Source organism: Lepus europaeus, chromosome 5 (genome assembly GCF_033115175.1).
Source record: "Lepus europaeus isolate LE1 chromosome 5, mLepTim1.pri, whole genome shotgun sequence".
NCBI classification, from domain to species: domain Eukaryota; kingdom Metazoa; phylum Chordata; class Mammalia; order Lagomorpha; family Leporidae; genus Lepus; species Lepus europaeus.
In genome coordinates, this window is record NC_084831.1 from 150,923,125 (window position 1) to 150,941,906 (window position 18,782).

Genomic DNA, 18,782 nt, shown 5'->3' on the forward strand with positions numbered 1-18,782 from the left:
ATGATGGTTTGACTTATGATTTTTTAATTTTACAATGTGCTAAAGTGATATGCATACAGTAGAATAACTGTTTATTTAATTGAGAGGCAGAGTTACATTGAGAGGTGGAGAGACAGAAGAAGAGAGAGATCTTCCATCCACTGATTCACTCCTCCAATACCACTCCCCCAATGGCCGAGGCTGGGCCAGACCAAAGCCAGGAGCCCAAAGCTTCTTCCAAGTACTTGGGCCATCTTCTACTGCTTTCCCAGGCTGGTTAGCAGGAAGCTGTACCAGAAGTGGACAACCAGGACTCAAACTGGCACCCATATGGGATGCTGGTGCCACAGGCAGAGGGTTAACCTACTATGCCACAATGCCAGCCCCATCTTTTTTCAATTTTGATGTTTTCCTGGGCTAGTGAAATATAGTACAATACTCTCTCTTGTAATACTTGATGTTGGCAGGGAACAACAGCTCCCAGTTTGGCACACCAACACAAAGTTAAACAATGCCTAGTGTTGTCATAATTTACTGAACATTTCTATCCCAAAATGCTATCAGACATTCAACACTTGATTATTAAATAAACTTCGTAACAAATGATTTTGCCCAACTGTAGGATAAAGTAAGTGCTCTGTGCACATTCAAGGTGGGTAAGACCAGGCTATGACTTAATTATATTTTCAACTTATGATGGGTTTATGGGGAAATAACACCCATCATAAATTGAACAGAATTTGCAGCATGCTCAAAACATGTTTGTTAAACAAACAAACAGGTAAAAGATCTTTCTGGTCATTCATGTTTCAGTGTTATTTGGAATACAAAGTAAGTTTATAAGAACGTTGACCCAGAGTTGGGTGTTTCGGTGCACAATGGTTTAAGCTTCAGCTTGCAATGCCCACATTCCACATCAGAGTATGATTTGAGTCCTGGCTCTTCCACTTCTGATCTTGCCTGCTAATGCATCCTGGGAGGCAGCAGATAAGAGCTCAGGTGCTTGGGCCCCATCACCTAAATGGAAGACCCATATGGAGTTCCTGACTCCTGGTTTTGGCCTGACCCCATCCTGGCTATTGTAGGCATTTGAGGAATGAACCAGCAGATGGAAGCTCATTCGCTTGCTTGCTCACTCTCTCTTTTCTCTTTCTCTTTCTTATCTCTGTAACTCTGCCTTCCAAGTAGTGAAAATAAATAAAACAATCAAAAAAACATGAAAAAGAACATCAACCCATCATAGATGACTCAAGGTAATTTTGTTAGTTTACATCCATTTGTTATACTGTTTTTATTTGGAATTCTTACCACTTGAAATTTTAAGTCCCAAATACTAGAGACCTAGTACTCTTCTACAACAAAAAAAAAAAAAAAATTTTCCCCATAGGCAGAGTGGGCAGTGAGGGAGAGGGAGACAGAGAGAAAGGTCTTCCTTTTCTGTTGGTTCACCCTCCAATGGCTGCTGCGGCCGGCGTGCTGCGGCCAGCACACCACGCTGATCTGAAGGCAGGAGTCAGGTGCTTCTCCTGGTCTCCCATGCGGATGCAGGGCCCAAGCACTTGGACCATCTTCCACTGCCTTCCCAGGCCACAGCAGAGAGCTGGACTGGAAGAGGGGCAACCAGGACAGAATCCAGCACCCCGACCGGGACTAGAACCCGGGGTGCCGGCGCCGCAGGTGGAGGATTAGCCTAGTGAGCTGCGGCGCCGGCTCTATAACAGGTATTAGCAATGTTTCTACCACAAAGGGTCTCCCGTTTTCAAACTTCCTCTCTCCATGGTCTTCAGATACTCAAAGATTTTTATCCATAAATCTAAATAATTGTCAATTTCTTGCTATACAAAAATATATAATAAAAAAGAAAGCAATAAAATAGCTGGATTCAACTTTTCTGAATACTAAAACAGCTTCTGCCTGCTAACATGTAGAATCCTAGAGGGCTCAAAATCAATCTGCTCATCAGTATCATCTAGCCTGTCAGAACAGCTAAAATCCAAACCGCGGAGAGTAACAAATGCTGATGAGGATGTGGAAAAGGGGAACACTTTACACTGTTGGTGGAAATGCGAAGTGGAAAACAGTGTGGAGATTTCTTTAAAAACTAGAAACAGACTCGTCATATGATCCAGCAATCCTACTACTGAGTATATACCCAAAGACTTGAACACAATGAATCAAAGAGATACCTGCACCACCACGTTTACAGCAGCACTGTCCACAACAGCCACAACTCGGAAGATGTTCATCATCAGATGAATGGATAAAGAAAATGTGGCATATATACACAAGGGAATGTTATTCAGCTATAAGAAACAAGGAAATTCTATCATGTGCAGCAAAATGCATGCAACTAGAGGACATCATGTTGAATGAAATAAGTCAGACCCAGAAAGACAAATATCACATGTTCTCCCTCATATGTGGGAGCTGAAATGAAAAAAAAAAAAGAAAGAAAGGAAGAAATGCTTATGTGTACCAGTACTGCAGCAAACATAGTTTTGTAAAACTTTGTTTTTTATCTTTGTCAAACCAATGGTTAAGAATGTTACACTACTACAGTTTTAGTGATCTGGGATTACTTTGAAATTTACTATATACTGGTGAAATGGTCATTTTCCCATGCAATTATTGTTCATACCTGTTGTCTGTATTCTCACTAAACTAGGGTCTTTTTGCTTTTTACTTGCTAAATCCATTATTCAGTGAAGTATCAAGCCTTTTTACTGTAATACCAATTTAAAATATGTTATCTCAAAGACTTAAAAAAAGAGAGAAAGGAAGAAGGAAGGAGGGTGGGAGGGAGAGAGCAGAAAAGAGGAAGGGAATATCATTATGTTCTTAGAACTGTATCTACAAATCACATTGAATCTGTTAAAATGAATTAGAAATTAAAATTAAAGTCAAAAAATAAAATAAAGTTAAAAGGATGGTAGGCCGGCGCCGTGGCTTAACAGGCTAATTCTCCGCCTTGCGGTGCCGGCACACCGGGTTCTAGTCCCGGTTGGGGCGCCAGATTCTATCCTGGTTGCCCCTCTTCCAGGCCAGCTCTCTGCTATGGCCCGGGAAGGCAGTAGAGGATGGCCCAAGTCCTTGGGCCCTGCACCTGCATGGGAGACCAGGAGAAGCACCTGGCTCCTGGCTTCAGATCAGCGCGATGAGCTGGCCACAGCGGCCATTGGAGGGTGAACCAACGGCAAAGGAAGACCTTTCTCTCTGTCTCTCTCTCTCACTATCCACTCTGCCTGTCCAAAAAAAAAAAAGGATGGTAAAAAGAAAGCATGGAGGATGGGGAATGTTAAAAGGTACACTTCTAAGAAAAAATGCTCAAAAATTCAAATGTAAATTGTAGATAATAGTATTTTCATTGCAGAGTTTTTGGTGTGATTAGAAATAGACACAAAATACTACAGCAATTTATTTCAAGTATTTACAGGTTCTAGTCAGTAGTTTATCTTACAAGTTGACCATGTTTAACTACTCAATAATTTGTGAGATGTAAGTAGGTAGAGGTGAGGTGAGTTGATAAGCTGAACTCACCTCTGTATTATTTATAGTTTTCCATGTGACCTAGTATCTGAGGATCGCAGTCTACAAGACAATCTGCAGCTAAATAAGGAGAAAAACGATCCTGTCTAAGACAAGCGCCAGATTCTATTTTTGTCAATCATGTCTTCATGTTTACTCATCACTTCCTGACCTCGCAAAAAGCAGTCTGAAGACTCTCAATCTGTACCTACTCTATGACGACATCAAGAGACACGTCCTAACAGTCCTGCCAACACACAGAGCAGTCTTTAAGACAGAGCACCCACATTTGTAACAAATGCCAGGCTGAAATTATTTTTGAGAGGTGAGCTAGTCTAATAAAACTTTTTTTTTTTTTATTCTGAGGGTTAGAACCAAATACAGGACTTTAAAACCAATTAGTGAACCATAATCAGTATTTTTTAAAAATCAGAAAGAAATAGAGGGCCAGCGCCGTGGCTCACTTGGTTTATCCTCCGCCTGCAGCACCGGCATCCCATATGGGCACCAGATTCTGTCCTGGTTGCCCCTCTTCCAGTCCAGCTCTCTGCTGTGGCCCGGGAAGGCAGTGGAGGATGGCCCAAGTGCTTGGGCCCTGCACCCGCATGGGAGACCAGGAGGAAGCACCTGGCTCCTGGCTTCAGATTGGCGCAGCACTGGCCATAGCGGCTATTTGGGGAGTGAACCAACAGAAGGAAGACCTTCCTCTCTGTCTCTCTCTCTCTCACTGTCTAGAAATCTACCTGTCAAATAAAAATAAAATAAAATAAAATAAAATAAATAGAAAACAGGAATATACTACAAGTAGTGTAAGAATAAATGCTGTCTTGTGAAAAAAGTTATATTATTTAAATATATTTGTATATTCACACATACATACTCAAACATACTCAGAAATTGAAATGCATGCAGTTTTTAAAAATATGTATTTTCTATACATTTCCTTTATAGCCTTACAGAAATGGATTTCAAAATTTTTGCAACAAAATAAACTTGCATTTTTATTCCATTTTCCATGAATTTTTTGAAGTACCCTCATATACATGTACTAATTCATAGTATAGATTTTAGTGTACCTCAAAAATATTAACAGTATATATAAGTATCTACTGCTGACTAGTATTTATTTTTCTTTGAAACCAAGGAGATACTATCCATCCTATCCATTCTTCATGATGTAAATCATCCATTTAGAGTTGGGCTTAAAGATCCTTCCAAAAAACATCACAGCAAAAAGAAAAATACTCATAACCACAAAATGCTCAAGAATTGACCAAGTAATCCTGAAGGTGGGGAAGATGCATCAGAATACCTGATTTCAAAACATACAACAAAGGTACAGTAATTAAAACAGTATGGTACTGGCATAAAGACCAACACATAATCAATGGAAGCCATTAGGGAACTCAGAAATTCATCCATGTAGATACAACCAACTGAGTTTTGACAAAGGTGCCAAGAACATAGGTTGAAGAAAAGAAAGTCTTTTTAAGAAATAGCAAAACTGGGTATACATCTGTAGAAGAATAAAATTAGACCCCTACCTCATCATATACAAGAATCAACTCAAGATGAATCAAGAACCTACATTAAGACCTAAAACTGTGAAACTGCTACACGAAAACATGGGAAAAACACTTCAAGACACTGGTGCAGACAATAATTTTTTGGATAAGACCCAAAAAGCACAGAAAACCACAGCACAATTATACAAAAGGGATTGTGTCAAACTCAGCAGTTCCTGTACAACAGAGAAAACAGGTGCAAGTCCCTTGTCTGACGAAGTATTAATATCCAGAATAATCATTTAAAATTCCAGTTAATAAATGGGAAAAGGACCTGAATAGACAGTTCTCAAAAAAAGAAATATAAACAGACAACAAATATATTTAAATTGCTCACTATCACCAGCTATCAGGTAACTGCAAATCAAAACCACAATGAGATACTACTAGAGCCCGTTAAAATGGTTACTAGAAAGCAGACACAGAGTGACAAATGCTGGAGAGGATGTGGAGAAATGGGAACTCACATACACTGTTGGTGGCAATGTAAATTAGTACAGGCTATGATGGAAAATAGTATGAAAATTTCTTTAAAAACTAGAAGTAAAGCTACCATATGATCCAGCAATCCCACTACTAGGTATATATCCAAAAGACATGGAATCGAAGACATATCCATTCCACCAAGTTTATTCCAAATAGCCAAATTAGCCAAAATTTAATAGCACTTTTCAAAATAGCCAAAATACGGAAATCAACCAAGGTGTCCATCATTGGATAAACAAAAAGAAAATATGGTATATATATACACACAATGGAATGTTATTCAGCCATAAAAAAAAAAAGAAATCCTGTCATCTGTAGCAAAATGGATAGATCGAGAGGACATCATGTTGTGTGAAATAAGCCATTCACAGAAAGACAAATATATTATGTTCTCCCTTGCTTGAAGGGAATAATTTGCTAAGGAAACTGAACAAGTGAAAAGGGAAGTTAAATACACTCATTCAGTAATTCTTAGTGAAAACTATTACTTGAGCCAGGTCTTGTAGACTCAGTGAGTAATGTAAAGATCTGTCAGGGAATGAAGTAGGATTTCTTTTGTACAAAGACTGCATGGAAATAAGTTTGAGAATGTCTATAGGTAGGCAGGAAAGGGGCAGCAGAGATCTGCAAGGCATTGTATGCTCATCAACAGGAGTTGATGGGGGCCCATGCTGAGGCACAGCGGGTAAAGCCGCCGCCTGCAGTGTGGGCATACCACATGGGCGCCGGTTCGAAACCCGGCTACTCCACTTCCAATCCAGCTCTCTGCTATGGCCTGGGAAAGCAGTGGAAGATGACCCAAGTCTTTCATTCCCGGCACCCATGTGGGAGACTGGGAAGAAGCTCCTGGTTCCTGGCTTCCGATCGGCACAGGTCCACCCGTTGCAGCCAATTGTAGAGTGAACCTGTGGATGGAAGACCTCTTCCTCTCCTCTGTCTCTGTGTAACTCTTACTTTCAAATCAATAAATCTTAAAAAAAAAAAAAAAAAAAAAAAACAGGAGTTGCCAGCACCGTGGCTACCTAGGCTAATCCTCTGCCTGCGGCGCCGGCAGCCCGGGTTCTAGTCCCAGTTGGGGCAACAGTTCTGTCCCGGTTGCTTCTCTTCCAGGCCAGCTCTCTGCTATGGCCTGGGAAAGCAGTAGAAGATGGCCCAAGTGCTTGGGCCCTGCACCCACATGGGAGACCAGGAGGAAGCACCTGGCTCCTGGCTTCAGATCAGCACTGTGCGCCGGCCGTAGCGGCCATTGGGGGGTGAACCAACGGAAAGAAGACCTTTCTCTCTGTCTCTCTAACTCTGCTTGTCCAAAAAACAAAAAACAAAAACAACAACAACAACAACAAAAAACAGGAGTTGATGGCTTTTATTTGTAAAGTAGTAGATATAATGACCATGCTGAAGACAGCAGGCCGGAGAATTCAGGATGGTACACAATATGTAGAGGAAGCACTTTGGAGCATAGAAAAGGACACTCATTAGGATGAACAGATAGCTCTGAGGACACAGTTAAGAATACACCAATGAAGGGCTGGTGCTGTGGCGGGTTAACGCTCTGGCCTGAAGCACCAGCATCCATATGGGCACGGGTTCGAGACCGGGCTGCTCCTCTTCTGATCCAGCTCTCTGCTGTGGCCTGGGAAAGCAGTGACAATGGCCCAAGTCTTTGGTCCCCTGCACCCACGTGGGAGACCCAGAGGAGGCTCCTGGCTTGTGATCAGCACAGCTCTGGCCGTTGTGGCCAACTAGAGAGTGAACCATCGATGGAAGATCTCTCTCTCCCGCTCGCTCTCTCTCTGCCTCTCCTCTCTCTGTGTAACTCTGACTTTTAAATAAATAAATAAAACTTAAAAAAAAGAAGAGTACACTAATGAAACTTATCATGGTTCAATCTGTTCTGCTATTGTCCTAAGGAGTCCTGGGGGTAGGCATAAAAAAGGTAAAGTCTAGAATGGTGGGAGTTTGCTTGGCAATTTCTAGATAAGGCAATGAAGGAAAAGGGATTAAAAGCACAGGAGATAGAATGGTTAAAATGACTGATGAGAAGAAATTAACTCTGGAGGGACACCATCCACCGGAATCAAAGGAAAGAGTTAAGGAAACTGAGCTCTGTGAGACGGGAAAACAGACATGAACATGGAGGACAGTAAAAAGCTTAACGTCAACACCAGGGTCTATTATTTTAGAGGGGAGCAAGTACGTGGCAAAAGTAGAGAGGAAATGAAACTGAAACAGACTGTCCACACAGACAATGAAGTCAAGGGTTATATAAAAACGAAGACAGAGATTTAGACTGGAGCCAGAGTGTGAGTTCTCAGTGAGCAGCCAGGTTAGGAGAAGCACCAGCACAAGTGGCAGAGGACAGACGCTCTGTAGACTACTGGAGGCTTAGAAGATGACCCACATTTGTAGAAATATGCTGAAATACTGATTGGGAAGATTCATAGTTGCTAAGAAAATGCTGGATTCAGCATCTGTTAGTTTCCTGGCAGTTTCTTTTTACTCTTTTACCACTCTGCATCTCCCACCTCCCATCTTCCACCACACCCCAAAGAAAGAACACCTTAATGAGCAGCTTCCAGAAGTTGTAGAAAGCTAGGGAAAACAATCATCCTTTGGAAAAAAAACTAGCAAAGTAATACAATTTTCATCCTTAGACTAACTCATTCTAGTATTTGGTTATGACTACATTACTAAGAGTATGCCATTTCCAAGTCCTTGTCAAGAGATGAGGGTATATTCTTTACAATCATGGTTGATACAAAAGAAAATTAAATTCTCTGCTGACTTACTAGCATGTTAGTAAGTGGAATATATGCATATTAAATACAAGAAAAATAATATTTCATTTTTGCTATTAAATAAAATTATGAATTTTTTGTACCCATTACACTACAAAATAGATATATTACATCCAATAAGTACTCTAGGTACTAGGTTGTAAATTCAACAGCATAATAAGGATAGTGGAAGGGGTTTCCAGAGTCAGATGAAATGTTTCCCTGAATCTAACTCACTTTGTTCTGATTCTATAGTCATGAAACTCTGATCATCAGCTAGGTGTCATTGAATACAGGAGGCCAAATGCAGTACTCTAGATCACAGTTCACAACATTTTCCATAAGAGGGCACTGTTTTAGTAATTTATTATATTATGTATGACTTTAAAAAAAAAGAAAGAAAAAGAAACATTTTAAAAGAGCTAGACATGGGGCCGGCGCTGTGGCACAGCAGGTAAAGCTGCCACCTGTAGTGCCAGCATCCCACATGGGCACCAGTTCACTCGACGTCCAATCCAGCTCTCTGCTATGGCCTGGGAAAGCAGTAAAGGATGGCCCAAGTCCTTGGGCCCCTGCACCCTCGTGGGAGACCCAGAAGAAGCTCCTGACTCCTGGCTTTGGATCGGCGCAGCTCCGGCCATTGCGGCCATTTGGGGAGTTTACCAGCAGATGGAAGACCTCTCTCTCTTTCTCTACTTCTGCTTCTCTGTAACTCTGCCTTCAAATAAATAAGTAAATCTTGGGGCTGGTGCTGTGGCATAGCAGGTAAAAAGCCACCACCTACAATGCCAGCATCCCATATGGGCACTGGTTCTAGTCCCGGCTGCTCCACTTCCAATCCAGCTCTCTGCTATGGCCTGGGAAAGCAGTAGAAGATGGTCCAAGTCCTTGGGCCCCTGCACCTGTGTGAGACCTGAAATAAGTTCCTGGCTCCTAGCTTTGGATTGGTGCAGCTCTGGCTGTTGCGACCAACTGAGGAGTGAACCACCGGATCTAAGACCTCTTTCTCTCTCTCTCTCTCTCTCTCTCTCTGTAACTGACTTTCAAATAAATAAATAAATCTTAAAAAAAAATTTTTTTTTAAAAAAGCTAGACAAAACAGCAGAAGTTCTGATATTTTCTTCGCAGACTCCAGTGGCCTCCTGTAGTTCTCTCTACAGAACAGTGCTCTAGAGACAGAAACGAGCATTCCTGGCAACTGAAAGGTATCAGGATCATGTCATCGACACCCTGAACCTCAGTAACTCAGCACTAGAGCAGTGACAAAATCAGGTATCTGGCCCTTTAGGTGCCGTATGTGCTCCCCTGACAAAACAGCCCTTAAGAGCAGCAGGGCTAGGAAAGGAAGCTTCAACCTGAAAATGCTGAGCAGAAGTTTAAACAGTCACACGGAATAACTTCTCCTTCCCTAGCAGTAGGAATCACTTCTTATGACCACTTACCTGAATAAAATGTGTTGATTTTGGCAAGTTCCTTTTCACAGGTTTGGAAAAACTTTTCTTCAAACTTGGCAAAATACCTCTTTACCGTGTCCTCATCTGTAACTAAAAAGCAAGGAAAACAATATTTAAATTTAATGTCCAAAGGCAGATTGAAAAAATTAAGGGAATAAAAATTAGTTACTGAAGTGGACATTGCGGCACAGTGCATTAAAATGCCCTTGGATGCCCACAACCATCAGAGTGCTTGGATTTGAGTCCTGGCTCTGCTTCCGATTTGAGTTTTCTTTTAATAATGTGTACCCTCAGCCGGCACCGTGGCTCAATAGGCTAATCCTCCACCTAGGCGGTGCCGGCACACCGGGTTCTAGCCCTGGTCGGGGCACCGGATTCTGTCCCGGTTGCTCCTCTTCCAGGCCAGCTCTCTGCTATGGCCCGGGAGTGCCGTGGAGGATGGCCCAAGTGCTTCGGCCCTGCACCCACATGGGAGACCAGGAGGAAGCACCTGGCTCCTGGCTTCAGATCAGCGCGGTGCACCGGCCGCGGCAGCCATTGGAGGGTGAACCAACGGCAAAGGAAGACCTTTCTCTCTGTCTCTCTCTCTCTCTCATTGTCCACTCTGCCTGCCAAAAAAAAAAAAAAAAAATTAATGTGCACCCTAGGAGGAAGCAGGGGATAGCCCAAGGACTTGGGCCCCTGCCACCAACGTAGAGATTCAGACTGAATTCTGGGTTCTAGGCTTTGGCTGGCCCAGCCTCAGCTGTTGCAGGCATTTGGGGAGTGAACCAATGACCAATGAGGGAAGATCGCTATTCTCCCTCTTTGTGTGTTTCAAATAAATTAAATAAATAAGTATTAAAGTTACTCAGTTCTTAGTCTTCAAGATGACAACTATATATATTTTTTTTCTAAAAAAACAAACTGTGACCCATTAAGAAACGGTTAATCAAATGCCACTTCACAGAACACAACCTTTCTTTAATTGAATTTGACCCTAAATCTCTTACTATAACAGATCTAAATGTCAAAGAAATTTTTCTAAAACGTGGAAAGAATAAAAACACTACAGACAGTGGTAATCAAGGAAAAGCCCAGGTGCTGGGGGCGGAGCTGAGCACGAATCACTCAGCAAGGGAGTAGACTAACTGTTAAAAGCAAGAAAAAAAAATATGGGGTCAGTGTTGTGCAGCAGTTGGAGTGCAAGTTCAAACTCTGGCTGCTCCACTTCTGATGCAGCTTCCTGCTAACACACCTGGGAGCCTATGGAGGATGCAGTATTTGGGGCCCTTCTAGCCATGTGGTAACCAGGAAGGAGTCTGCAAGAGCAAACTATAAAGACATGAATATACAGTGTGTTTACAGAAAAAAAAGAATTTATTTTGTCCTATGTTAGACTGTTACCTACTTATTTGTACTTTAGCTACAGCAGACACAAAGAAAGCAGTGTCTACTGATGACTGTAAATTAAACGTTCCAAACTTTCAGAAACTGGGAAGGTAACATAAATGAGTTTTTCAAGTTGATAACTACATATGTGTAGTGATAAATGGCAACTGATAAAACATCAGGGTAGAGAGTGGTATGGATGCTGGCAAATCAGAAGCATTATTTGTCTAGTTACTACCAATGGAGTGATATGGGGCTACACCTGTCAAATCATCCAGTTTTTTAGAAGAAGCCTTAAATCTGGGTATTTTAAAAACATGATATGAGCCAATCAATATATAGTTCTGTAGGCTGGATCTATTTGTGGGTGCTGACATATAATATACCACTTTACTGAATCTCAGTCCAGACAGAAATCCCAGTCTAGACAGAAATTCCAGACCAAAGTGGTATGTTTCTTGCTCAAGTGAGATTTGGATAAACTCTCTAGATGCTAACGATAATAGACAACTATTCCACTTCTCGTTCTCTGTGTCACTCTAAGCTTGAAATGTATAGAAATGTATAGGTTCCTTTCTGTCCCCAGATATGCCAAATCTTAGTGCAATCCATGAAGCCCTTATATAATCCACCTTAGGAAAAGGAAAATAGTATTTCCCTAAATAATATGCAATCAACATTTACATATTCATAGTACCAGCGATATTTTAAAGAAAGACAAAATCTTAAAGTTCTAAAAAGCATGCATGTCACATCTTCATTTTACTTAATTAACACAAATGTAACAAAAAACTGTACAAAATTTATTTTTATAAATACCTACTTCTCTATCTTACATGCTTTCTACCTGAGCACAAGATGCAGGATATTCTATTAATTTTACAGTAAAATAGAGAAGGCCACTTTAAGTTCCTCATGTAAGGTTACAATAAAGGCTGTAGCTGCTCAAAGCTACTAATAATTACTTTTAAAAAGCACAAAATAGGTCCCAGCCTTTTTTTTTAACAGCTGATCATGCACTAAAGCAAACTCTATGGTAACAGATGTTGCTCTCATAACAAAATCTACCTACAGCCGATTTAAAATAAGCTTATTCTCCTTAACTATCTACTTTTTATATTTTTATTTTATTCTATATTCTTAATAAAGAAAATTCCAAAGCAATGCGCGGACTTGGTCATATTTTCTTTGCTTTCCTATTACAGACAACTTTCATTAAGATAAAGTGATAGAAATGAAGTTGTTCCATAAAGTGATTTAAATATAGTTTCTGCCCTTAAAATAATTTTTAGTATACATGAATGTCTATATAGACACTACACATTCAGCAACACTGACTATATAAAATATTGCCAAAAACTTAGAAAGATAAAAACTTCAGGCCTCTGAGATACTGAAACACGTAATAAATCTTAGGTATCAAGGCATGAACATTCCGCCATGAACACTCTCTTGTGAATTCATCATTTGCTCGGTTTAGGGACTGGCTTATCTAGAATACCAGCAGCCTATTCGCTAGCTTCCTAGTTCACATGTAACTTAACAGCAACAATCCGAAGAGGACAGAGTAAGGTTAGAGCAATACTAAGAAATAATAGCTCACACAGAGAAAGAGGGGAAAAGCCATAAATAAAAACAGCAAATAGCTGTGCAAAAGAAACTAGCTGAAGGACAACGTTCTTGTCCTCTCAGATTTCAAGACATGAAAAATTGCTACAAGCAGAAACTCACAACTGGTAGAATTAGAAAACCACAATAAAATGAACAGAATACAGTCCAGAGATACTCATAGATTTGCTCATATTATTTATGGAAGTTCAGACTAGAACAAAGAGGCTTTCAACCAGTGAAGAAAGGAATGGACTGCACAACACAAAGGGAGGGGTCAACTGATCATCATTTATTCTAAAATGGAGTTAAAGAAATATTATAAAGTACCAAAAATATAAATAACTCTACACGGGGAACCCATTCTTAAATGCTATAGAGAACACTCGTCCCATTAAGATAATGATTTACATTTTCACAAAATGAAAAATCTCCATTCCATAAGATACAATAAGCAAAGTCAAAAAGAGAAGCAGAAGATAGGGAAAATACATATATGTAACTTTTTTTTTTTTTTTGGACAGGCAGAGTGGACAGAGAGAAAGACAAGGAGAAAGGTCTTCCTTTACCGTTGGTTCAACTCCCAATGGCCGCTGCGGCCAGCGCACAGCGCTGATCCAAAGCCAGGAGCCAGGTGCTTCTCCTGGTCTCCCATGTGGGTGCAGGGCCTAAGCACTTGGGCCATCCTCCACTGCCTTCCCGGGCCACAGCAGAGAGCTGGCCTGGAAGAGGAGCAACCAGGACAGAATCCGGCACCCCGACCAGGACTAGAACCCGGTGTGCCAGCGCCACAGCAGGAGGATTAGCCTAGTGAGCCGCGGTGCCAGCCAACATATATGTAACATTTAAATGAAAAGTGAAGATGGTCCAAATGCTCACTCGTTCACTCTATCTTCCTCAACACTGGAACTCTTTCAAACAAATAAATAAATCTTTAACAAAAAAAAAAGAGAGATTTACATGCGAAGTACATTTTTGAAAAATCTTACAAATCAATACTAAAAGATTCTTTTAATTTACATAAGGTGAACACATTTCATGTATTTCATATATACAGATTTAGGAGCACAGGGATATTTCCCACCCTAGCCTCCCTGCAGCCCACATTCCTACCCTTCCTCCTCCTTCCTTTCTTACCCTTTCTTTTAATTTTTACAATCACATAATTTCAGTTTATTTTATAATCCTAAACTTAATCCTCTACTAAGTAAAGAATTCAACAAATAGTAAGAATAAAAACACTGTTCCTCAACAGTAGAGACATGGACTGTAAACAACAATCAATTCTCAAAATGGCAATTTTACTCATATACATTTTTTTATATTCCATTAGCTACCACAGACCAGGGGCAACATTATATTTTGTCTTTTTGGGACTGGTTTATTTTACAAAGTATAATGGTTTCCAGTTACATTCATTGTGTTGCAAAAGACAGGATTTCATTCTTTTTTATAGCTCAATACAATACAATATTCCATAGTGTACCACAGCATTTGTTCTTTGTCCAGTCATTGGTTGATGAGCCCCTGGGTTGATTCCATGTCTTAGCTATTGTGAATTGAGCTGCAGTAAACATGGGGTACAGATAACTCTGTATACAGATAACTCAACCCTGGGCTGATTTCAGGATGGCGGGATCTCTTATGATAGATCTATTTTCAGCTTTCTGAGGAATCCCCATACTGTCTTCCACAAAGGCTGCACCAGTTTACATTCCTACCAACAAGTGATTAGGGTACCTTTTTCCTCACATCCTCACCAGCTTTTACTGGTTTTTGATTTCTGTATGATAGCCATTCTAACTGGGGTAAGGTAAATCCCCACTGTGGTCTTTATTTGAATTTCCCTGAAGTCTAGTGATCCTGAACATCTTTTCATGTGTCTGTTGGCCATCTGAATTTCATCTTTTGAAAAATGCCTGTTCCAGTCCTTTGGCCATTTCTTAACTGGACTATTTGTTTTGTTATTGTTATTGAGTTTCTTGAGCTCTTTAGAAAATAGTTCCAAATCATGCAATTGATAAAGGATTAATATCTAGAATCTATAAAGAGCTCAAGAAAATCAACAATACAAAGATATTTAATTCCACAAGAAAAATGGGCAAATTAGAGAAATTCATGGAGAAATACAAAATAGATAGCAAACAAAAAGATGCTTAATATCCCAGATGACATTTAAATACAACTTTTAAAACTCAAAAAAAATTTTAACCATTAGCCTGGGAGCGATTTTAAAATCACAACATCATTTGGCAATGGTCAGAGTAAGTGAACATTTTCATTCCCAGTTGAATGACATGCAAGTCTGTAAAGCTTTTTAGGAAGACAAATTTGGCAGAAGCTTTCAAAATTTTCAGTCATTTCAATCCTAAATGTAGGAAATATAAAGGAATCTCTGCATAAATGCATGGATTTGCAGTGATGTTGTTAACAGTGACAAAGAAAACAAACTGATGTCCAGCAGAAGGAAATGGTTAAGTAAATTATGATAATATTATTTAATACTATATAGTCAATTTAAATCACAGACATAAATCTTGGTATGTATTAAAAGCTTCGAAGACATACTACTGAGGAAAAAAATTAAGTTACTATATATTACATGATCCTGTTTATGAAAAATTATATGCACAGATTAATACACATATGTGCGTTCACAGAAAGACTGGAAGGATACATAAACCAAACTGCTACTTGTGATGTCTCCTTTGAAAGAGATGTAGGCATGAGAGGGATTCTCACATACTCCTATCTAAAACACTGCACTGTTTGACTCCATTATAGTGAAACGGTCAAATAATAATTAATAAAGGATAAATAAATTATATTGAATAAATGAAAGGTATTAACTGGGAAAAAAAAAAAAAACAAGTTACTTCCAAACCTTTACACTGTACATGGAAAACACTGTCCAACATAGCTAGTTGGAAAGTTTCGATAAAAGAATCTTTAGGTATTTAGAATGACATCATTTCGATGATGAAAGTTAGTAGAATGTTGATTTATAGAATTCAACTTCCATCATAAGATGCTTCCTATAATCTACCTGCTGAATAATATCAGAAATCCGTAACTGTGAATGGCAGAGCCACAGAATTTCAGTGTTCAAAAGCCAAGTGGCTCAAACTCCATGTTGTACAGATGAGGAAACAGGTACAGAGGGCCAAATGACATGACTTCTCCCCTCTTCAATAGCAAATAAGTTTCATAGAAAAATCACTTTATTTATTACTACAAAATAAAGAGAATCTACCTATTAACTATATGAAAGTGACGACTAAGGAGAGGGGAACCTTCTTTCTGCCAAGGCCCATTTGAATATTTATAACATCATTCACGGGCCATACAAAATTATCAACTTAAAATTTGTGTGCAACAGATTTACGGAATTTTGAGTCCTCCCTGTGGTTGCCTTGATAGGGCCAGACCAAATGATTCTGTGGGCCTTACGCAACTCATGGGCCACACATCCCCACCCCTCAAAGAACTGCATGTGTCTCTCCCAAATTCATATGCTGAATCTCTAATCCCCAAAATGACTGTATTTAAAGGAGAGGCCTTTAAAAAAGTAATAAGGGGCTGGAGCTGTGGTGCAGCGGGTTAAAGCTCTGGTCTGGAGTGCCGGCATCCTATATAGGAGCTGGTTTGAGTCCTACCTGCTGCACTTCCGATCCATCTCCCTGCTAATGTGCCTGGGAAAGCAGCGGAGGATGACCCAAGTCCTTGGGTCCCTGTACTCACGTGGAAGAACCAGAAGAAGCTCCTGGCTCCTGGCTTTGCCCTGGCCCAACCCCAGTTTCTGCAGCCATTTGGCAAGTAAACCAGCATATGAAGACCTCTCTCTTACTGTCTCTACCTCTCTTTATATAACTACCTTTCAAATAAACAAAAAATAAATCTTAAAAAAAAAAAAAGGCAATAAAGGTTAAGTGAGGCCTTAAGGTTATTGGAGCCTTAATCCAACAGGATTAGAGTCTACAATTTATAGAGGAAGACGCACCAAAGACATCTTTCTTTCCCCTTCTTCCATCACACACGAAGCGAAGGCCACATAAGGACACATGCCTTGAAGTCTGCTACAACCTTGATCAGGGACTCTGAGCTTCCAGAACTGTGAGAAAATAAGTTTCTGTTGTTTAAGCCCCCTAGTCTGTGGTATTTTGTTTCAGTAGCCTTATTCTTAAGACAATGGGTTTAACACGTCCTGAATCCAATAATTAGTAGGCCAAGTTCAAAGAGAGCTAGTCTAAGTAAGTACAAATCTCAGAAATACCAACAATTACAAGATTAGTATTAAAAGAAAAACAAAGGGGGTGAGATAAAAAAGACCCCGAATTGGTGAAGAATGACTCAGAGAGCACTGCCACAGAGATCTCCTGGCTCTGACTTAAGCAAATATTAAGTCAGTCAGTCAAACCAAAATACAGAGACAAAGCAGATGTGTCACATTTGCCTTCCCTCATGTTTGTGGAAGACAGACCTTTTGTTCTCAATCCCCACCACCACCACCAAATACTAAGTTAATAGAAAATGACTCTTCATTTAAGATTATCAATCAAGGTAAAAGATGTCTACGGCATAGCAATCAACACCAAGTGCTTTTTCCCAGCAACTTCCAGAATATTTTTCTATCTGCACCATAAATGTCTTCTAACCTTCTCATGCAATCACTGAGTTAGACAGATAAAAACTCAGCCTTTCAAAAACTAATTCTTTAAAACCATTAATCCTGGCTGGCACTGTGGCTCAACAGGCTAATCCTCCGCCTACCAGCACCAGCACACCAGGTTCTAGTCCCGGTCGGGACTCCGGATTCTGTCCCGGTTGCCCCTCTTCCAGGCCAGCTCTCTGCTGTGGCCCGGGAGTGCAGTGGAGGATGGCCCAAGTCCTTGGGCCCTGCACCCCATGGGAGACCAGGAGAAGCACCTGGCTCCTGGCTTCGGATCAGCGCGATGCGCCGGCCGCAGCAGCCATTGGAGGGTGAACCAACGGCAAAGGAAGACCTTTCTCTCTGTCTCTCTCTCTCTCTCTCACTGTCCACTCTGCCTGTCAAAAATAAAAAATAAATAAAAACTTGAACTAAAACCATTAATTCCATGCTATTGAGCACCAAAGAAAAAGTCTATGCCAAGGATGATAGCAGAAATATGTACATGAATAAAATAATATAAAAATAAAAATAAAAAAATATCAAATTTAAGCAGTATTTACATATAAACATAATAATCTCAAAACCAAAATAAATATGTAAAAGAAAAACTATCTAGCTTAAAAAGTAACATAAATATCCTTTGCCCTAGTCAATCTGAGACATTTTCTTAAAAGAATTGCCATTGGCCACACTACTGGGAGCACCAAAGTCGACCTAATTTTTCCCTCCTGGTTGATGCAGCTACTGCACTCCCTGGATTCTCTGTGTTGCCACAATGCCCTTCAATAAATTCCACTTTTACTTAAGTCATTCAGCTTCAACTGTTTGCAATGAAAGAATCCAACTACTAAATATTTCTACATCTAAAACAGAATCTATCATCCATGCATGGAAGCGAATTAATTTTCACCTACATTCAGGTGAAACAAAGTCAGTTTAGGGGCGTCAAGACAGTAAAAGCTTAACTTCTACATTTAGGCAACTTTAGCATAAAATTTAGAGCAAAGGAGTAAACTCGTTAGTATAAATGAAATTCTCTTCGAGTGACTTAGTTATTATAATACTATTCAATTCATCTAAACATCTTTTAGCTCTCTTATACCAAGATCACAAGATTCTTTATACACCCCTCAACCTCAGATTCCTTTCAGAGTCCTGATGTCAGTGTCAGTAAATCAGAGATCCTAATCGTTCCTTAATCTTAAATAAAATTACCCTTAAGAATTCCAAGTTCCAATCAAGACTGGAAGGTAGTTAGTTAATCCTGCTTTTGCTTTGTCAACCTTTTAGACTGACTTGTCTCTGTTGCAAACAGAAGGGCATCCTTTTATCTATGTATGCAGAACTTCAACTCCATAATCCTCAC

The 18,782-nt window shown here is 40.0% G+C and overlaps 1 protein-coding gene across 1 annotated transcript in view; it reads right to left on the bottom strand.

The window, feature by feature from the left end:
• Window positions 1-18,782, bottom strand: part of XPR1 (xenotropic and polytropic retrovirus receptor 1) — a 214,127-nt gene that overhangs the window by 95,551 nt on the left and 99,794 nt on the right. Inside the window, exon 3 of the mRNA XM_062192940.1 lies at window positions 9,775-9,876. Coding sequence (XP_062048924.1) covers window positions 9,775-9,876 — 102 coding nt within the window. The remainder of the gene's footprint in view (window positions 1-9,774; window positions 9,877-18,782) is intronic.